The following is a 19,014-nucleotide window of genomic DNA, read 5'->3' on the forward strand; positions in this document are numbered from 1 at the left end:
AGCGCGACCACGATTCAAAGTCGTGCTCGGGCTGTCTGCCTGTGGTTCCGAAGGTCTTGCGCAAGCAGGCTATGAATCTCTTTGTGGCTTGGCAGTGGATACCATCCAGCAAGACTCTGCGGACGTCTCGATCGAAGAAGAGATCGCAGGACCGCTCCCGGAACCCTAAGTCCTCTTCACCCCACTCAAGCTCATTGGGACACTCTGGGGAGAGGCACAAGAAGAAGTCTCAGTGGACTTCATCTTCGTCTTGACTGACGTCCGTTGACGAACGAGGTAAGGAGCACGATGCTCTAGGCTCGGTTCTGCGGCGCCGAAGCTAGGATCAACTTCGTGTCTCTATCCCTCTCCGGGAGCCGGAGCGACTCGTGCTCAAATGAAAGATTTTTACGAGGCCATGCGTGGCGTATTTGAGCTGGCCGACCCCTTCGGTAAACCTCTGGGCCCTGCTGGGTCGGAAAGGGCCCCATCAGAATTGACGCTGTCCGCTCCAGCCACGGTGCCGGTGGGCCTCAGGGATCTGATCCGGGACGGCGCCAGTCGTGCCATCGTGATCTTTCCTTGCATCGGTCCCGAAGTCTGGGCCTTCGGGGCTGCCAGTGCCCACTGGTGCTCACTGACTGTTCCAGTCCCATCCTTATCCCCAACTTCTATAGAACCTAGGAATTCTATGTTGTTGCCTGACCATTTTGATGTTTTAGGCGGCTTGGAAGAGGGTTGAGAAGGGGTCAATGAACTCTTTAGAACACCAAGCTGTTTCTGCAGAGCAAATGGACTGGTATGGGAAACTTGGGTAGACCAGTGCACTGGACACTTCCCTAGATATTGGCATGCTCTCTCTGTCAACTGTGGTTTCGGAGGAGGGGTAATCTTATGCCATGGTGGTCAAGAGATCAGCCGAGGTCCTTGGACTGGAGTTGCCCTCTGTACAGGTCAGGACCCATCTCCTGACTGAAGTGCTTCAGTCTGGGGCTTCCACTTCTGAATCACTTTTGCCTTTCAATGAGGCATTTACTGATGTCCTTCTAGGCACATGGTCCAAGCCTAGCACTGAGGCTCCTGTGAATAGGACAATTGCACGACATCATCGCCCGGCCCCGGGCGACCCAAAGTTCCTTAGCCAACACCCCACCCCTGAAAGCTTGGTGGTGCAGGCTTCTACCTTCCAGGGCGCGCTCCCTTCCGCCCCTCCTGATAGGAAATCAAAGAGGCTGAGATCATTTGAGAAGAAGATATTTTCTTCCTCCAGCTTGGCATTGCGGTTGGTGAATACGACATGCTTATAGAGCTGTTTCCCCCACTCCCTTTCGGAGACGCTTGCGGAAGTGCTGCCACAAGTCCCAGAGGAGGCCCGGCCTGTGCTCTGTCAGGCGGTTAAGGACTGGAGATATGCATCAAAATTCACCATAAGGTGTGGCCTTGGCATGACAGATTCATTGAACGTGGCCTTGCGGCACCACGCCTGGCTTAAAACAACTAGCTTCTCAGGTGATGTCAAGGCGAACTTGATGGGCATGCCATTTGATGGATTCCGTCTTTTTGGAGAGTAGGCAGACTTGTCCCTAGTGAGGTTCAAGGACTCTCGAGCTGCGGCCAGATCCTTAGGCCTCTCTTCTACACCTCATGGCCAGTCTAGCTTTCTCCCCTTTCATGGCAACTGAAGCGGGTTCCAGCCACGGCAGCCCTATCCCAGCCACCTTCCTAGGGAGACTTCACAAGTTGTGGGGAACGTGAACGCTTTTCATTCCATCCATGGAATGGAAGCCAGAAGTCATCCGCCACCCTGCCCTCGGCAGCTGCAACCTCCAAGTCTGACTCTGCAAACCACACCACTTAAGTTGGTGGGAGATTCCATCATCATCATATTTCCCAGTGGAGGTCCAGAATATCAGATAAGTGGGTCCTACAGATCATTCAGGAGGGATATTCTCTGCCTTTCCTTTCCTCCTCCCATTCTTCCAAATCAAGAACGGCTGGAGGATGATCATTTTAAAATTCTTCCAAGAGGAAGTTTCAGCTCTCCTGACCAAGGGAGCTACAGAGAGGGTCCTGGATTCTGACAAAGCCATAGGCTGTTCTTCACAATACTTTCTGTTTCCGAAAAAGAACAAAGGGTTGCGGCCCATTTGAGATCTTCAGACCGTCCATCTCTTCCTCAAGAAGAAGGTCAAGATGCTTACTTTAGCTCAGGTCTTGTCTGCCCTAGACCAAGAAGACTGGATGGTAGCATTGGGCCTGCAGGATGCATATTTTCACATCCCCATCCTGTCGGGCCACAGTTGTTACCTGCGGTTCAAGCTAGGCTACGAGCACGTTCAGTTTACCGTGCTCCCCTTTGGCCATATTAGTGCCCTTCGGGTGTTCACCTAGGTGATGGCTGTAGTCGTAGCTTATGTGCGCAGGTTAGAGGTGTCAATCTTACCCTATCTCGACAACTGGATGTTGAAGGCGTCCTCGCCCCAGGCTGTCATCTCCCACCCTCAGACTACAGCGTACCTCTTGCATTTACTGGGGTTTTCTATAAACGTGCTGAAGTCACACTTGACTCCTTCTCAGACACTCCCTTTCTTCGGGGCTCTTCTGGGAACACTGCAGCTTCGGCCTATCCTCCTCAGCAGTGAGTCCAGGATATTCAGGTTATGATTCTTATGTTTCAGCCTCTTTCCTGGAGTTCGGTGAGACTGACTCTGAGGCTGTTGGGCTCCATGGCCTCCTGCATCCTGTTGGTAAAGCCAGGCGGCGCATGCTGGCATGACAGTGGGACCTGAAGTTCCAGTGGGCGCAGCATCGTGGAAAACTCACCAGCATGGTCCTGAGCTGGGAAGGAACTATGAGATATCTGCATTGGTGGTTGATGAATTGCGATTGGGTCCACGGCAGACCCTCTCCCTTCCCTAACGAGATTTCACAGTTGTGACAGATGCGTTACTTCAGGGATGGGATGGCCATCTGGAAGAGGTGGAGACGCTGGTCTCTGGCGGAGGCAGGGCTCCACATCACTTTGCGATTTGGTTGGCATTGAAGGCAATACTTCCCTCTGCCAAGGGGAAGTTAGTGCAGGTGTTCACTGACAATACCACTGCCATGTGGTTCTGCAACAGGCAGGGCAGTGTGGGGTCGTGGACCCTTTGTCGAGAGGCTCTGTATCTCTGGACATGGGTTGAACAGCATGGCATAACACTGGTGGTTTGACACCTGGTAGGTTCTCTGAACACCAGGGCAGACAAACTCAGCCGTCGACGCCTAGCGGATCAATAATGGCTTCGACAGTCGAAGGTGGCACAAGGTCTCTTTCAGCACTGGGGAGATCCTTGGTTAGATCTGTTTGCCTAAAAGTGAATGCGCAGTGTCGCCAATACTGTCCGCTGGAGTTTCCAAGGGGGCTATCGCTCGGTAACACCTTTTGTCGCGAGTGGAGCTAAGGTCTGCTGTATGTCTTTCCGCCAATACCACTCCTGCATAGGGCATGAAGAAGGACAGGAACGACCGGGCCCAAGTTATTCTTGTGGCTCCAGACTGGGTGAGGAGAGTCTGGTATCCAGAGCTTCTGGAAATGAGTATCAATCCTCTGATCAGGCTGCCCCTTCGGGAGGATCTTCTTTCGTAGCAGCAGGAGAGGGTCCGCCACCCGAACGTGTCAACTCTTTGCCTACATACGTGGAGATTGAGCGGCGGCAGTTGATGGCTTTTGATCTTCCTCCTGAAGTATGCAACCTCCTTTTGGCATCCACTCGGCTCTCCACTAAGACTGTTTATTCCTGCCGTTGGCAGATGTTTGTATTATACTGTACAGGAAGGTCTATTGACCCTCTTTCTACTTCTCTTTCCACTGTTCTTCTATTCATTCTAACCCTTGCCCAGCAGGGTTCCGCTTTGTGTGCTCTTAGAGCTTATCTTTCTGCTCTATCCGCTTTTTTGCTGCTGCCAGACCAACGCTCTCTCTTTAGGTCTCTAATTGTAATTTGTTTTTTGAAGGTGCTGGTTCACTTGTTTCTGCCCATGCCCTTTGTTATGCCGCAGTGAGACCTTAATTTGGTCCTCACTTCTCATGTGTGCTCCTTTTGAGCCTCCTCACAACTGTCCCGTCTGGCTGCTTACCATCAAGACCGCCTTTCTAGTGGTGATAACATCTGCCCCGAGGTTGAGTGAGTTGCAGGTGCTATCTTGTACGCCTCCCCTCATCTCCCATCTCTGGAAAACTATCAACATTTCCTTGAGACAGCAACCTTCTTAGAGAGCTGGAATCACACCGATATCAACGCCTTACTCAAGAAACCCAAGGCGGACCCCAAGGACCTCAAGATCTTCCAGCCCATCTCCATGCTCCTGTTCCCGGCGAAGGTCATCTAGAAGACAGTCAACAATCAACTGACCCGCTACCTCGAGGAGAACAGCATCCTGGACTCGTCTTAGTCCCGCAGCAACCACAGCACCAAAACTGGTGTGAAAGTGTTTAAATATATACAGTGAATCAAGAGAACAATGTGGCTCAAAATAAATTGCAATGCGACAGTTTTTTGATTTGAAGGAATAATTCAGATGAGCCACACTGAGGGATGCGCCATTTATTGCGCTGAGTGATCAGACCAAAACTTTCGCATTGCAATTTATTTTGAGGCACATTGTGTTCTTGATTCACTGTATATATTTAAACACTTTCACACCATGCGCCGTTCATGCTGACCACAATTGTCACTTGCCTCGCCTCCTTTTGTGTCACTTGCACATACCGAGCACCAAGTCCAAATCGGGTTGTTTTATTGTTCATTTATGTACAGTGCTGCTACAACTGTGTTTCTTACTTTTCTTTAATTATACGATGCCATGAGCACGTTTCAAAACAAATCGAGTCTCCTTGTTTCTGTCCACGTAATGCTTTTCGCATACATGTCTAATTGTCTCTATAGTAATACCAGTTGGGATATTGTTTGTTTATTCTGATCATCTACCCTGATCCCAACGTGGGTTATGGGTCATACTCCTGTTGTATTTTACGGGGTCCAAGAGAAGGCCCTGGACTGGACCACCTCCTTCCCCTGTGGCAGAACAGAGCGTCCGCCTCCCCCCCCCCCCCCCTTCTGCTCCGAAGCCACCGAGATCTGCGGCGTACCCCAGGGCTCATCCCTCAGCCCAACGCTGTTCAACATCTACATGGCATCACTCGCCCAAGTCACCCAACTGCACGACCTCAACATCATCTCTTACACCGATGACACCAAGCTGATCCTCTCCCTCACCAAGGACCCCCACACTGACAAAACCAACCTCCACGAAGGAATGAAGGCCGTCGCTGAACGGATGAGTAACAGCTGACTGAAGCTGAACTCGAACAAGATGGAGGTCCTCATCCTCGGATCCACCCCTTCGGCCTGGGACGACTCCTGGTGGCCGACCGCGCTAGGAACAGCTCCAACACCCACCGACCACGCACACAACCTAGGGGTCATCCTCTACTCTACCATGACTAAGCAGGTCAACGCCGTCTGTTCCTCCTCCTTCCACACCCTCTGCATGCTCCGCAAGATCTACAAATGGATCCCCACCGATTTGAGAAGAACGTCACCCAGGTCCTCGTCAGTAGCAGGCTGGGCTACGGAAACGCCCTCTATGCAGGAGCCTCGGCCAAACTCCTGAAACGGCTTTAACACATCCAGAACGCCTCTGCACACCTGATCCTCAACATCCCTCGCCGCAGCCACATCACACCCCACCTGAGAGACCTGCACTTTCTCCCCGTCAACAAAAGGATAACCTTCAAGCTCCTCACCCACGCCCACAAGGCACTCCACGACAGCAGACCAGCGGACCTCAACAGACGACTCAGCATCTACACCCCCACCCACCAGCTCCGCTTCGCCAACCTCCCCCCCTCGCTACAGTCCCTCACATCCGAAGAGCGACCTCCAGTGGCAGATCGTTCTCCCACCTCGCCGCCAAGACCTGGCACACCCTCCCCATCCACCTACGGCAGACCCTAGACATGCTGACTTTCAAAAAACTACTCCAGACCTGGCTTTTCGAGCAGTAGCAGCATTCCCCTCCCCCCAGCACCTTGAGACCCTCACGGGTGAGTAGCGTGCTCTCTAAATGCAATGATTGATTGATTAACATGTTGTCTTTTCCAGATAAAGTGGTGCTTCACACCCCTGCTTCATTCTTGCCGATAGACTGACCCAAATAGAATGGGGTCACCACTATCACATTGGCCACCTTCCTTGCTCCCCTGTATCCCTCTAAGAAAGGAGTGTCTTCATCGCCTGGGCCCAAAAAGAGTATTGCCGTTCTATCTTGACTGCACAAAAGAATTCCGGGTAGACTACCAACTCTCTGTGGGGTATGTGGGAGCTAAGAAGGGTCGGGCAGTGCAGAAAAGGACCATCTCTCACTCGGTTGTTCTCTACATTAAGATCTGCTCTGCCCTGGCTAAGAAGCAGCCTCCTCAGGGATTAAGTGCCCATTCTACCAGGAGAAAGGTAGCGACTAGGGCCTTGGCTCGGCGGTCCCAGTCCTAGACATCTGTCAGGCAGCAACGTGGGCATCTGTGCACATGTTTGCCAAGCACTACTGTCTAGACAGTCCAGTCCTTGGGGATGGACGTCTTGCTTGTTTGGTCCTGCAAGACTTCGTTGTGTGAGGTATTTGTCTGCAACCCACCGGTGGAAGGATTCGGCTTGGGTATCTAATTCAAAGGTAAGGAATCTGCAGCTAGAAGTCGATCATATGAACAAGTTACTGACCTTTGGTAACGCATTATCTGGTAGAGACACTATCTAACTGCAGATATCCTTACAGGTTCACCGATGCCTCCCTGCCATGCGGACCGATTTTGTTCGGGCTATGGTTACTCTCATTTTCAGGGCCCTCATTTGCACATGTTTACGGCAATTACTTTATGGCTCTGCGCTTCTGGCATGAAATAATCTAAATACTGACATCTGCGTGCCTGGGAGGCACCTATTTAGGTGAGCTTGTTATCGGAGCCAACGCGAATGACGCAGAATACGTATTACGGAGCCTAATGGAGCCACCCGGCGGTACGCGCAAAGGGTATTGCAAAGGGTATTGCTCGAGCAAAAGTTTCCGGATCCAGCCTGACGCCTGGGAAATTCAAAGGTATGGAATCTGCAGCTAGATCGTCTCTACCATATAGTGCGTTACCAAAGGTAAGTAACTTGTTTGTTAGAACCAAAGTGCTGGTGGGTCAGATATCTTGCATATCGTTTCAATTAAGTTACCCCTTGCTACATCCCTCCTTTCTAGAGTGCATAATGGTATGCGTTCTGTTTTAGGCTTATCGGTCTTTGAAGGATCTATTGTTGGAGAAAGAAACTTATCTCTAGTAACCGCTAAGTGAGGGCAACCTGACATATTTATCATTGAAACTCATTTCCCATAGTCAGAGACTAGTGCTGCCCACGTGACCTGAAAGAAATTAATTTAAATGCAGTGCTGGGTGTTTGCGTGTTAAGTTGTGGGCAAAATTTAAGTATTGCGAGGGCTCGACAAATCCACTCAACCGCTCGCATTTGCGAGGTAAATTTTATGAGGCCGAGCTATTTTTAGGTCTTACTCGCCCTTTCTGGCAAGTAGGAAAACATACTAACTTTTGTCCTCTGTCTTTAAAAACTGAGCAAATGTGACAAGATAACAAGATTTAAAGGCCTTTTTATTGCTCACAAAGCAAATGAGCAATAAATAGACCTTTAAATCTTGTTATCTTGTCACATTTGCTCCACTTTCACAGACGGAGGTCAAGTAGGTTACTATTAGGTTGAGGAGTTTTTTTTAAAGTACTAGACCTTTAAGACTAGTACCTTTTTTCAGATTTGTCGAGCCCTGTATTGGAAATAATTTTGCCTTTTTGGAAGCTGCTACTGATTTTTAAACTTTAAAAGTATAGTGTGTGGCAGATCAGTGTTCCACTTGCCTTTTTAAGAATACTGTTTTCCTTAGTCCCACCACCCTTGTTGGTACTATTTTCTTCTTTTGGCGATGCCTCAAGAAGATAACATTACATTTGCCTTTAACATGTGATAGCTGTGATTCCATAAAGGAATGAACAAGAGTATGCGTTTTTTAGGTCTCACCTTGGCAGTGCATATGCAGTCTTTGAGACATGCTGTGTCTACAATATGGGCTTGGAGCTCTTCTCATCATTTTCATTGGTTCCTGTTACTGCCCTTCCTAAAAGCCTGCTTTTGTTTGGTCAATGTTTAATAGTCCTTCTTTTTGGGCTTTTGTAACTTCTCATGAGGACTGCCCCTGTTACATGGGCTCTTACTCTTACTGTTATTTATGATACTGGGTGAGCACTCTTTTTTTTTTCTTTGTGGCTTGCTGCTGCTTGATTCTGACCAGAACTTGCTTCGTGCTTATCGTATTTACGGGTTTAGGGATTTCAACCATTGCCATCTGTATTTTGAGTCTGCCATTGTTTTATTTTAGTGTTACGATTGGCATTCGCTTTGCGCTTCTCGTGTTTACTATTTAAAGAGATTTCAGCCATTGTTGACTGAGTCCGACATAGTTTAATTTTATTTTTACAATCAACGTTTGTTTTTGTAGGCGCGGGATAGCTGAGACTCGAACCTGGTTCCCCAGTCCGAAAGTCAGCAGCTCTGTATATTATGCCACATCAGTGTCCTAATAATGTCGTTTTGGGGATGGGCTTGTTTCTGGTTTCTTTTCCTGGGCTGGTCTTATGTGGGCGTGTTATCGTTATCTGTAGTCCACAGATGTGAGGCTAGGCACAATAGGAGCCAGATAATAAAAATACAATCTCAGTACTCTTCAGATATTACTGTGTCCAGCTACAGGGCAACTTCTGCATTGCAAAGCTTAATTGGTCGTTTGGCAATTAATTGTACTGCTAGCCATATCTATCATACGTTACTTCCTATCGCCATTACCGCTTTGCCGTTGTAGTTGCTTTCCCGGCCCCCCTCACCCCTCCGTTGCCATTGCTTGTTTAAAAATTGCCTTCTCCTCTGCATAAAATTGTTACATTTACGAGCTATTTGCGTTCTATATTTGCACGTTTTCACACAGAGAGGCTATGTTATTAGTATTGTTCGTACTGTGCTTACTACCCCGGGAGCTTGTTTCCTTCCCAGTGTAAGAATTGGCTTTTGTAGTTTGGTTTGCCCTGTTCCCATCATGCACTGGGACAGGAACAGACTAATTTGCATACAGCCAGGTTCTGAAACTGGGATGGTGCAGTGAGCTAAAAAACGGTGTTGGATCTAGCCCTGATCTTTTGACTGGGTGAGAGCTTTCTGCTTAATTCAGAGACTCTGTCCCTCACCACCCCTTGTTGTAAATATTTTTGTCCACCCTAAGCGTGGAAGGGTATTCTCAGATGTGAGACCCTTGCTCATTGCACCATCAGGATTCAAGCAAACCGGGCCGAAGACGGCTGTAATGCCAGAAACCGGTCCCCGGGAGCTTGTTTCCTTCCCAGTGTAAGAATTGGCTTTTGTAGTTTGGTTTGCCCTGTTCCCATCATGCACTGGGACAGGAACAGACTAATTTGCATACAGCCAGGTTCTGAAACTGGGATGGTGCAGTGAGCTAAAAAACGGTGTTGGATCTAGCCCTGATCTTTTGACTGGGTGAGAGCTTTCTGCTTAATTCAGAGACTCTGTCCCTCACCACCCCTTGTTGTAAATACTAACTAAAACAGGCACATAGTGTTTCAAATAATGGGCCATCTGCACAACACACCAGATAAATCCATTTCGCTCCAGAACACATAAGTAAAAAATATTTACATTTACAACGCTATTAGTACTACACTATACTCTAATTTGCAAACCTTCAATCAATTCCGCTTTACACCAAAAAGTTTGTCATTCTATATATCAACAACACAAATCTACACCAAAACAACAAACTCCAAAAGTTGATAGTCATAACAAGCACCGCTATTGACTGTTCAAACGTTATATGTTAGTCTGAAACTAAAATGCTTATAAACATTTTTTTATTATACCTTTTCAGCATGCCAGACAGCAGCCACACTGCTCTACAACATAACGTTAACACATTGGCAAATCCAAAAAGCTCTAGCTAAATACTTAAAAGGCCCTAAAGGCGAGACCTATTAACTATGCCAATGTTTGTTCTCCCATTCGATTTCCTTTATTGGCTAAAACAGTAGCTTTTGGAGAAATAATGCTAAAGGGAGAGAGCTTGCTTGGAGTTTGGAGCATTCAATCTCAATAGCTGTATCCTGAGGAGATGCAGCTGCAGCTTATCAACGTTTAATTATTTAGCTTTCCAAACTCAGAATACGTGCTTACACGTCTTAATTTTTCCCTTTGCAGAAATGCCTGCCCTCATGGCTCTGCGGAAGCGGGCTCAAGGAGAAAAGCCATTGGCTGGAGCGAAGATTGTGGGATGCACTCACATTACGGCCCAGACTGCAGTAAGTTTATTTATTCTGTTAAAATTATGTGTATTATTCTTATTGAATGCTATTAGCCTGCTTTTAAGAACCTGTGGGTATAAGTTTCTTCGATCCACACACCAGCTAGGATAGTGTTGGTCCAGGAGGCCTTTTTTCTCTATTTGTTTTTAACATATTTAATTTTTCAAGATTTAAATGTTCTCCTTTCTGTTCTTCCTCATTTTCTAGTTCATTCCACCATTCTACTCCCATTACTGAAAGAGGCCACCCCCACAAAAAAGTACATTTTTTTAGGTCTGGATGTGTTTTGATTTTTTTTTTTTTATCCCGAATTCTCACAAAGTACCATTTTCTAAGTGACTGGACCTGGTTGTGTCTACTGGTCTTTGCACCAATCTGTGCAGGGTACATAGTTTCCCTTCTTTACTGGCTGTACGTGAGTTCTTTACATTTGGAAGAGACATGGCCCTTCTTTGCACAGCTGCATTATATCTTCTGTACTGTTAATAGAAGAAACAGCTATGCATTCAATACATTTGCCCGAAAGCTGTTTCAGCTCTGCTTCCGGGATTGTGTAAGGAAACTAAGTTGCACCTAATTATCAATCTGAGGAATTAAGAACTGAAGAAGTATTAGTGAGCTCTCAGGTGCTTTGTCCCTGCAATGGTCCCCTTGGATCCACTATTTTTGGGCTTTGTCCATGGCATAACATTGACAGCTAGACTGACATCCAGAACTCTCTTGCAATGTAGACTTTCTTCTTTCCTCACTAACTCCTGGTTTACTTTCAGCAGAAGTGCTGAGGGTACCAACGTTTGTTCCTAACACACACTATATGTCTGCTGAGTTATGCTGTACTATATTGATTACGGAACATCTTTTAGCTTTAGCTTCATATTTTATTATGGCCCAACCACATCAGAAAACAAGCATTTGCAATGCAATAAGTCTCGCATTTGCAAGAGTTAGAGCTATTGGTATTGTAAATGAGAATGCCTTTTATTTATGGGTTGATTTTTAAGACCTAAATAAAAGGCATTCTCATTTACAATGCCAATAGCTTAAACTCTCGCAAACGAGATACCTATTGCAATGCAAATGGTTGTTTGTAAAAGTGCCCCAAGCCGCGCTTTCACTTTAATGGCGGGCATGCCCCTTTCTTTAGATGACCCACAACTAACGAAAGGTGCGCGGCCACTATTAAAGTGTCAGCTCAGTAAGGGGTGCTTTTACACAAAGAAAGCATTAGTTTGTCAAGTTAACAAACCACTTTTTTTGTTTTTTGTGAAAAAGCCTCATGGCATGCTTTTAGTAATAATACTTCAAGTTAAAGCACAACGTTGCGATGCCCCATGCCACATTTTCACTAATATTTAAAGTTCAGATGCAATGACACAGCTCTTTAAAAAAAAATATATAACATTAATATGGAGAGGGATGCATAAAGAAAGGCATGCTCTGGTTAAAAAATATAAAAGCATGTCCAGCATGCAATGGCAAGCAGGAGAAAGTAAAGAAAATAGTGCTCAGAGGCTGTAAGTAAGGCCTACTGGGTAACCATGCACGTAAGAGGGCCAGTCCGTATGGCAGGTTACAAAATAAGACAAGGCGTTACTAAGGAGGGACTACTAAGCCTATTGACCTATGAGAAGCCACAATTTACAAAGGACATTGACCGGAGCCAATGAAAAAGATGGGCAGAAAATGGGAGGAGCTTCAAGTCCATACCTGAATACAGCATGCCTCGCAGAGCAGCGCATGCACTGCCCATGCTCGACCTAAAAATTGTCCCAAAATCTGGCCTGGCAACAAGATGTAACGTATTTTGAATACATAAAAATTATGCAAATGAGTCAACACCTCTCCTCTGAATGTGGACCACATTCTACATGCAAGAAAGGTACCACCATGTGGCAATAGGAAACATTGCTCAGATATTTGCATGACGGTAAAAAAGAGGTTCTAATTGGCCAAACAATTCTTACAATGTTATTTGGATTCCCTTTTTAAATTACACATCCTCACCACTTTGGAAAGGTGAAGGTATTGCTTTATGTAGCTTGTCTATGTGTAATAGAAGACACGTGTTGCAATGAAAAATGTTACTCAGCGTAACATCAGGTTGTCATTTATTCTGTTAGATTTCAGATGTAACCCACCACACTCCTTGGAGGCAGAGCAAAAAAAGAGGATGACCCTTTAAAGCAAGGATGTACAGTGTAATCAAGCTATGGCAGATAAAAAGGAGAAGGCGGGGTCCAAAAAAGTGTGTTTCCCATGTTAATTCTTATAGGAGCTTTGAAGATGACGACAGAACGAACTGCCTGACGGAATTACACCAACATTTGGCAGAGAGGTAGCTTTAGGGTTCACAGATAACACTTTCACTTAATTTGTGTAAATCAGTGCAGTGGTTCACGCAAAATTAAAGGAAATCCAAATGTATATATCTAGATCCTCAAAGCCTTCACAAATAAGGACAACCTCATGCAGAGAACGGCAGAGCTCTGAATGGCTGTCAACACTTCAACCAGGAAGTATTGGCAGAAGTATTGGCAGCCATCTGAATGGCTGTCAACACTTCAACCAGGAAGTTTTGGCAGAAATCTTAAGGCTTCGGCTTCAACCGAGGCCTAAAAACAATAAAATGCAAAAGAAAAGGGGATAGGGTAGGAATACCCTGACCCCGTAGCCTTGGTCCTGGGGTCGGTAGGGCAAAATTTTTTTTTGAATTCACAGCACAATTCGCTAGTATTGGCATGATTAAAAAATGGGGCGTGCCGAAATATGTTACAAATGGAGGAGGATATGTGTATGTGTATATGTGTATATGTATATGTATATGTGTATGTATATGTATATGTATGTGTATATGTGTATATGTATATGTATATATGTATGTATATATGTATATGTATATATGTATATGTGTATATGTATATTTATATTTATATATGTATATTTAAATTTATATTTATATATGTATATTTATATTTATATTTATATATGTATATATGTGTATGTATATATGTGTATGTATGTGTGTGTGTATATATATATGTGTATGTATATATGTATATGTATATTACCTACTGGCGGTCGCCAGTAGGTATATATAGTTAGGATTTTTTTCCTATGGGATTTCTGAAAATTCTATGTCGAATAACTTTGGCGTTTCTGGACGGAATTGGCTGAAATTTTCAGGAAAATGGCACATTTTGTTTCTGAGCAGCCCCTGAAAATTTGGGGGGGTTTCGTCAAGGGGGGGCCGAGAAAAAAGGGGGGGGTCCCAAAACGCGTTTTTTCCCATTCATTTTTCCATAGTGCGGTTGGAATCACTTTTAGCTCGAACGGCTGAATGGATTTATACGAAACTTGGCAAAATTGTAGATTTGGTTTGCCCGACGTGCCTTTGCTATGTCTCAATATATGTGCTCCAGTGGATTTTGAGAAATTAACATTTGAAAAAACAGATATATCTGTGACAGTGTCCCGGTTAGCGCCCCGGTTCGCGTACCTGACGCGTAACGGAACTTTGCGAGGAGAAGCGGATTGGCTCCCCGGTGACTGTCAACATTCTAAACAGTCCGGAGCGGCCGCCATCTTGTGTCTCGGTAGGATCGAGACACAAGAGGTGGAAAAAACAAAGTGGGAAATGAGCATAAGGGGGCAGAGTACATCCTCCCTGATCCCCTAGGTTTGATGAGGGGGCTTTATCGTTTTTTTTGCGGGGGGAGCGCCCGGTACGCGCACCGGGAAGCGGTCCGGGGAGCGTAATACACGGAAAAAAGAATGAAAGAATGTTCAAATATTGTATGTTTATTGATTGTTCTTTTTGTTGTATTTTTTTTTTTTATTTAAGTACCAACATGTAGGTACCAATGCAGAGTCTAAAAATAAATATACACCGTTTTCTTTGGAGATATCTTGCATGTTGTTTCAGAAGTTATTGTGGTATATGGAATTCATAGCATAGTCTGTGAGGAAAGCAGAAAGAACATGGAGGCAGGAGATGATAAAGAGATGTTAAATACACATTGGAGATAATATAGTGGGCGAAAGGAAGTAATTATGAGCAAACTTACTATGTAACACAAAAAAAGTTGCACAGTATATTTTAAGTCTCAGTTTATATTTTATCTTTTTGGGTACTATTTCATAATTTTCATATTAAAAAGAATAATGTCTCAAACAATTTTAACTTTTAAAATTTAAATTTATTGTTCTGATTTTTCATAATCTAATAGAATTTGTAGCATTAAATCATCAGGAATGTCCTCCTTTTCATTCCAAGAATCACATTCACATTCTTCAGCACATTTAATTAATTCTTCGTCTAATGTGTCATCCAAAAAGTCAATTTCTTCATTTTCTTCCTTTGGATTGTTTTCAATCTTAATTTGAAAGGAAATATTATTTTCTTTCTGTTGTGCTTCCATTTTCTTGCTGTAAATTGCATAAAAAAATATATATCAGTGGAGATAGGGCACTGTTAGGTTTAAGTTCACACAGGTGCTTGTGAGTTTTTAACAGTGAAGTAATCTTTAAGCAGTGCATGGTTTCAGGCAGGAAGTAAAACTATTAAAAAGTGCCTGTGATGAAGCCTAAGTAAATTCATAATTATACCACAGAAGCCTAACTCAATCAATAATTTAAATAATTAAGTCTTTCTCAATGACTAACTCTTATAGAGGGACAGTATGTAACTATCTGAAAACGTTTTCCTTATTTAATTTAAAGTGCATAACATAGTTCTCCTTTCAAATTTTTAAAATTATATCTTACCTTTGAAAAAGAAGTTAAAGTTCACAGTCAAAATGCTCTTGAAATGTACTTCAGGAAGTAGTAGTCAAAATGGCTGTGTTTCTCTCTCTTTCTTTATATATATTCAGGTACATAACCAATCAAATGTCATGAAATAATAGTAGAAAATGAAAGTAACATTTTAATTGGTTGTCAATTCTAACACTTCATATGTGTTTCTGTCATGTAATTTACCTCAGGATATTTAGTCAGTCCTACAGCATAATTTTCTCAATGGAATTCCATCAAATTTGAGTAAATGGTAGGGACTTCTATGTAGTAGGGCCTATTCTATATTTGATGAAAGTGTCTCCAGTGGTTTTTCTGTAAATTACTTCCCCACCTTTTTTTAGCGAGCGCTCACCGGTGCGGGCACTGGTACGCGAACCGGCAGCGTTACGGAAGTCCTCCATTTTGTGTATCGGTAGAATTGAGACACAAGATGGAGGGGAAACAATGTTCGGAATGGGTAGAAGGGGGCACGGTAGACACTGTGACCCTCTAGGTTTTCTGAGGGGGGCTTAGGACGCTCATATAGGCAAAAAAAAAAAAATGAAAAATTTCGCGGGGGAGCGCCCGGTACGCGCACCGGTAAGCGAATCGGGGAGCGTACTTTGATGAAAAATAGTGAAAAAAGTTAGAAAAAGATTAACGTTTAGAATGATCAGAGGTAGGGTAGCTCTGAAAAGAGCTATTGGGTTCTGTGGCTGATTTAGATACCTACAAGTAGGTTCCAATGCACAGTTCTGAATTCAGGAGGAATATTCTATTCCCCTCATCTGAGAAGTGCACACCATCTCCTCTGTAGATGTCTTGCATGTTGTAATGCAAGTTATTGTTGTATATTGAACCCATTCTAAAGTCTCTCATGTAAGCAGAAAACGATTTATTCACATGTTTCCGTGCTTTCTCAAATTGTGGACAAAATTGGTTGGACCAGTTCCATTTCTGTCTTTGGCATATATTGGAATATACAAAGGCAGTTTGGGGAAAAAGTGTCATCAATTGATGAAAGGTGTCCTTTAAAAGCATTTCCAGAGCAACCCCAGTCATAGTGCCCAAATCATTTCCACCACAGTGCACTATTAAGAGGTCAGGGTTTGGCAGATGCATAAAACAATTATAATTAAAACATATAAAATATATTTTTCATTTAAAAGAAGAATACATTTTACAGCTTTTGATATTTGCTATTAAAAAACCATTGAAATTCACTGAAAAAACCCTAGGTTATAGACCATATATAGTTAGGAATTAGCATTTACAAAACCTTGAAAATTCACTGAAAAAACCATAGGTTATAGACCATATATAGTTAGGGATTAGCATTTACAAAACCTTATTTTACGCACACAAAACCATTGAAATTCGCATATATAGTTAGTTGCACTAACTATATATCGCGCACCCGCAATCCACTGCTGATGATGTCACATATTACATCATTCATGACATGGTCAGTGACATCACTGATGACATCACTGATGACATCATCCAGTGACTGTATGTTTCTGTAAAGTTAAAATATGTCTTACATATTGAAGAATGAGTGGATGTATAAGTGTCTGGATGAAGGATTTAGTAGGTGCATGACTGACTGTATGAGAGAGTGATTAAATGTGTCTCACCGAGTGCATGGGTTAGTGACTAAACTGTCTTAATTTGTGCATCATTATGTCTGTTCTGTAAACTGCTGCATGTGTTGATCATTAGCTATATGAGTAACTATATGGGTTATTGATTGGTTGCCCAAGTATTTGTATGGGAGACTGAGTATGTGTGTGGGTGGCTGGGAGGTGTATGACTGTGCATAGATGTGTGAGCAGTTGATTCACTAGATGTATGGGTTCAAAAGTGCATGTGGAAACAGCTGTATGGGCGGTTGACTGTGTGCATGAGTGTATTGGTGATTGAATGAATATCTCTATCTATGAATATATTTTGTGTGAGTAAAATAAGGTTTTGTAAATGCTAATCCCTAACTTTATATGGTCTATAACCTATGGTTTTTTCAGTGAATTTATGTATATGTATATATGTGTGTATATATATATATATATGTGTATATATATATATGTATGTATGTATGTGTATGTATGTATGTGTATGTATGTGTGTATGTGTATGTATGTATGTATGTATGTATGTATATGTATGTATATATATGTGTGTGTATATATATGTGTATATATATGTGTATATATATGTGTATATATATGTGTATATATATATGTGTATATATATATATATATATATATATATATATATGTGTGTATATATGTGTATATTGTCGCTCCAAGTTGTCCACCTCTTGAGTAGCACACGAGCAGCAGCTGGATTTATGTGTATGTGAGGACAGGGATCCGCTTGTAGATGCCGCTCCGTAATGGATCTGCCCGACGCGTTTCGAAGCTCCATCTGCTTCTCTTCAGGGGCTTTAACGGAAGCGGTGTGCTTTTTTTAGTAACAATCATAATAGCATAAAATTTGTTGTTGGTTGTAACATTATAAATAAGTTTCCCTTTTTTTTCATCACCAGGGTTTACACATTAACGACGTGAGTTCACTTTTTTTCTTTTTCACCAAACACCTATCCTTATCAGAGGCCTCTGAGTAGGATTTTTAGATCACGCTATAAGCTGTCAAAAACATACATCTGGCCCCCAAAAAACCCAAAGGTACCGTAAATATGTGACAAACATATACAAAAAAAGCGTAAATTCGCAAATGCGTCCGTGCACTTCTGGTATTGAAACCGACAAAGATATATCTAGAATAAAAAATAGAGCTTGTGAGAGAAAATGGTTTTTTAACTAATGTATATATATTTATTTATTTATATATTTATAACATCCAATATCTAGGAGATATATAAAATATCCCTTAGATGCTCTATGGTATTTATACCGTGATGAATTGTACTGTATTGCGAATGTTGCACAAGACCATATGTAAATTTTGCTTAGATGTGTACATATTTTATCTAGGGGTACCTTTTGTGGTATTTATACCGAAATATTAATTTGCATAATTTGCACATTCACAAATTCGGATTTGCACAAGAAAATAAGAAAAGCTAATATTTAAATGTATAATGCAATATGGTACATGCAAATGAATTACAGCTTGTCAACGAGCCAGATAATGTAAATAATATGGCAGCAGTACAGCGTTATTTGCACAGCTTTGTAAAAAGGAGCACTGTCACTTTAAAATTGCATCACAAAAAAGAAAGAAAAAAATGTGAATGTTGGTATATAAGAAACCAGGTGACCATATACTGTGTCATGTGATCAAGGTACGTCAGTACCGAAACGCGTAATGGCCGACTGAGGAACAGCTCAATAAACCAACTAACTTCTACACTTACTTGGGTCTGTGCTCCACGTTTCTTTTCGAGAGGAGAGAGCGCCTGCATCCTGCTTGTGGAGTGGAGTGGCAGAGATATATATGTATATGTATATATATGTATATGTATATGTATGTATATGTATATATATGTATATGTATATATATGTATATGTATGTATATATGCTCCGGGGCCCACCACCACCCCGGGGCTTATGTAAATTATAATGGAGGGGCCTTGCGAACCCCGGGGCTATCATTTAAAAAAAAAAAATAGACAGGGTGCCCACCCCTGGGATATGGTTGTTTGCTTGGCGTGAGCTGTGACAGTGATGTCATTTGAGATGTCATATGTGATGTCACTAACAGTGTCATGAGTGATGTAATATTTGAGGTCATAAGCAGTGTATTGCGGGAGTGTAAGTTAGATAGCTCAGGTAACTAGAACTGCTGA

General features: G+C 43.2%; 1 protein-coding gene across 3 annotated transcripts in view; it reads left to right on the forward strand.

The window, feature by feature from the left end:
- Nucleotides 1-19,014, forward strand: part of AHCYL2 (adenosylhomocysteinase like 2) — a 484,174-nt gene that overhangs the window by 261,493 nt on the left and 203,667 nt on the right. For all 3 annotated transcript variants that reach the window (XM_086918893.1, XM_086918894.1, XM_086918895.1), the window contains exon 4: nt 10,326-10,426. In XM_086918893.1, the coding sequence (XP_086775019.1) occupies nt 10,326-10,426 (101 nt within the window). The remainder of the gene's footprint in view (nt 1-10,325; nt 10,427-19,014) is intronic.

The sequence above is a fragment of the Lissotriton vulgaris genome, chromosome 1_1 (assembly GCF_964263255.1).
Source record: "Lissotriton vulgaris chromosome 1_1, aLisVul1.2, whole genome shotgun sequence".
NCBI lineage: Eukaryota > Metazoa > Chordata > Amphibia > Caudata > Salamandridae > Lissotriton > Lissotriton vulgaris.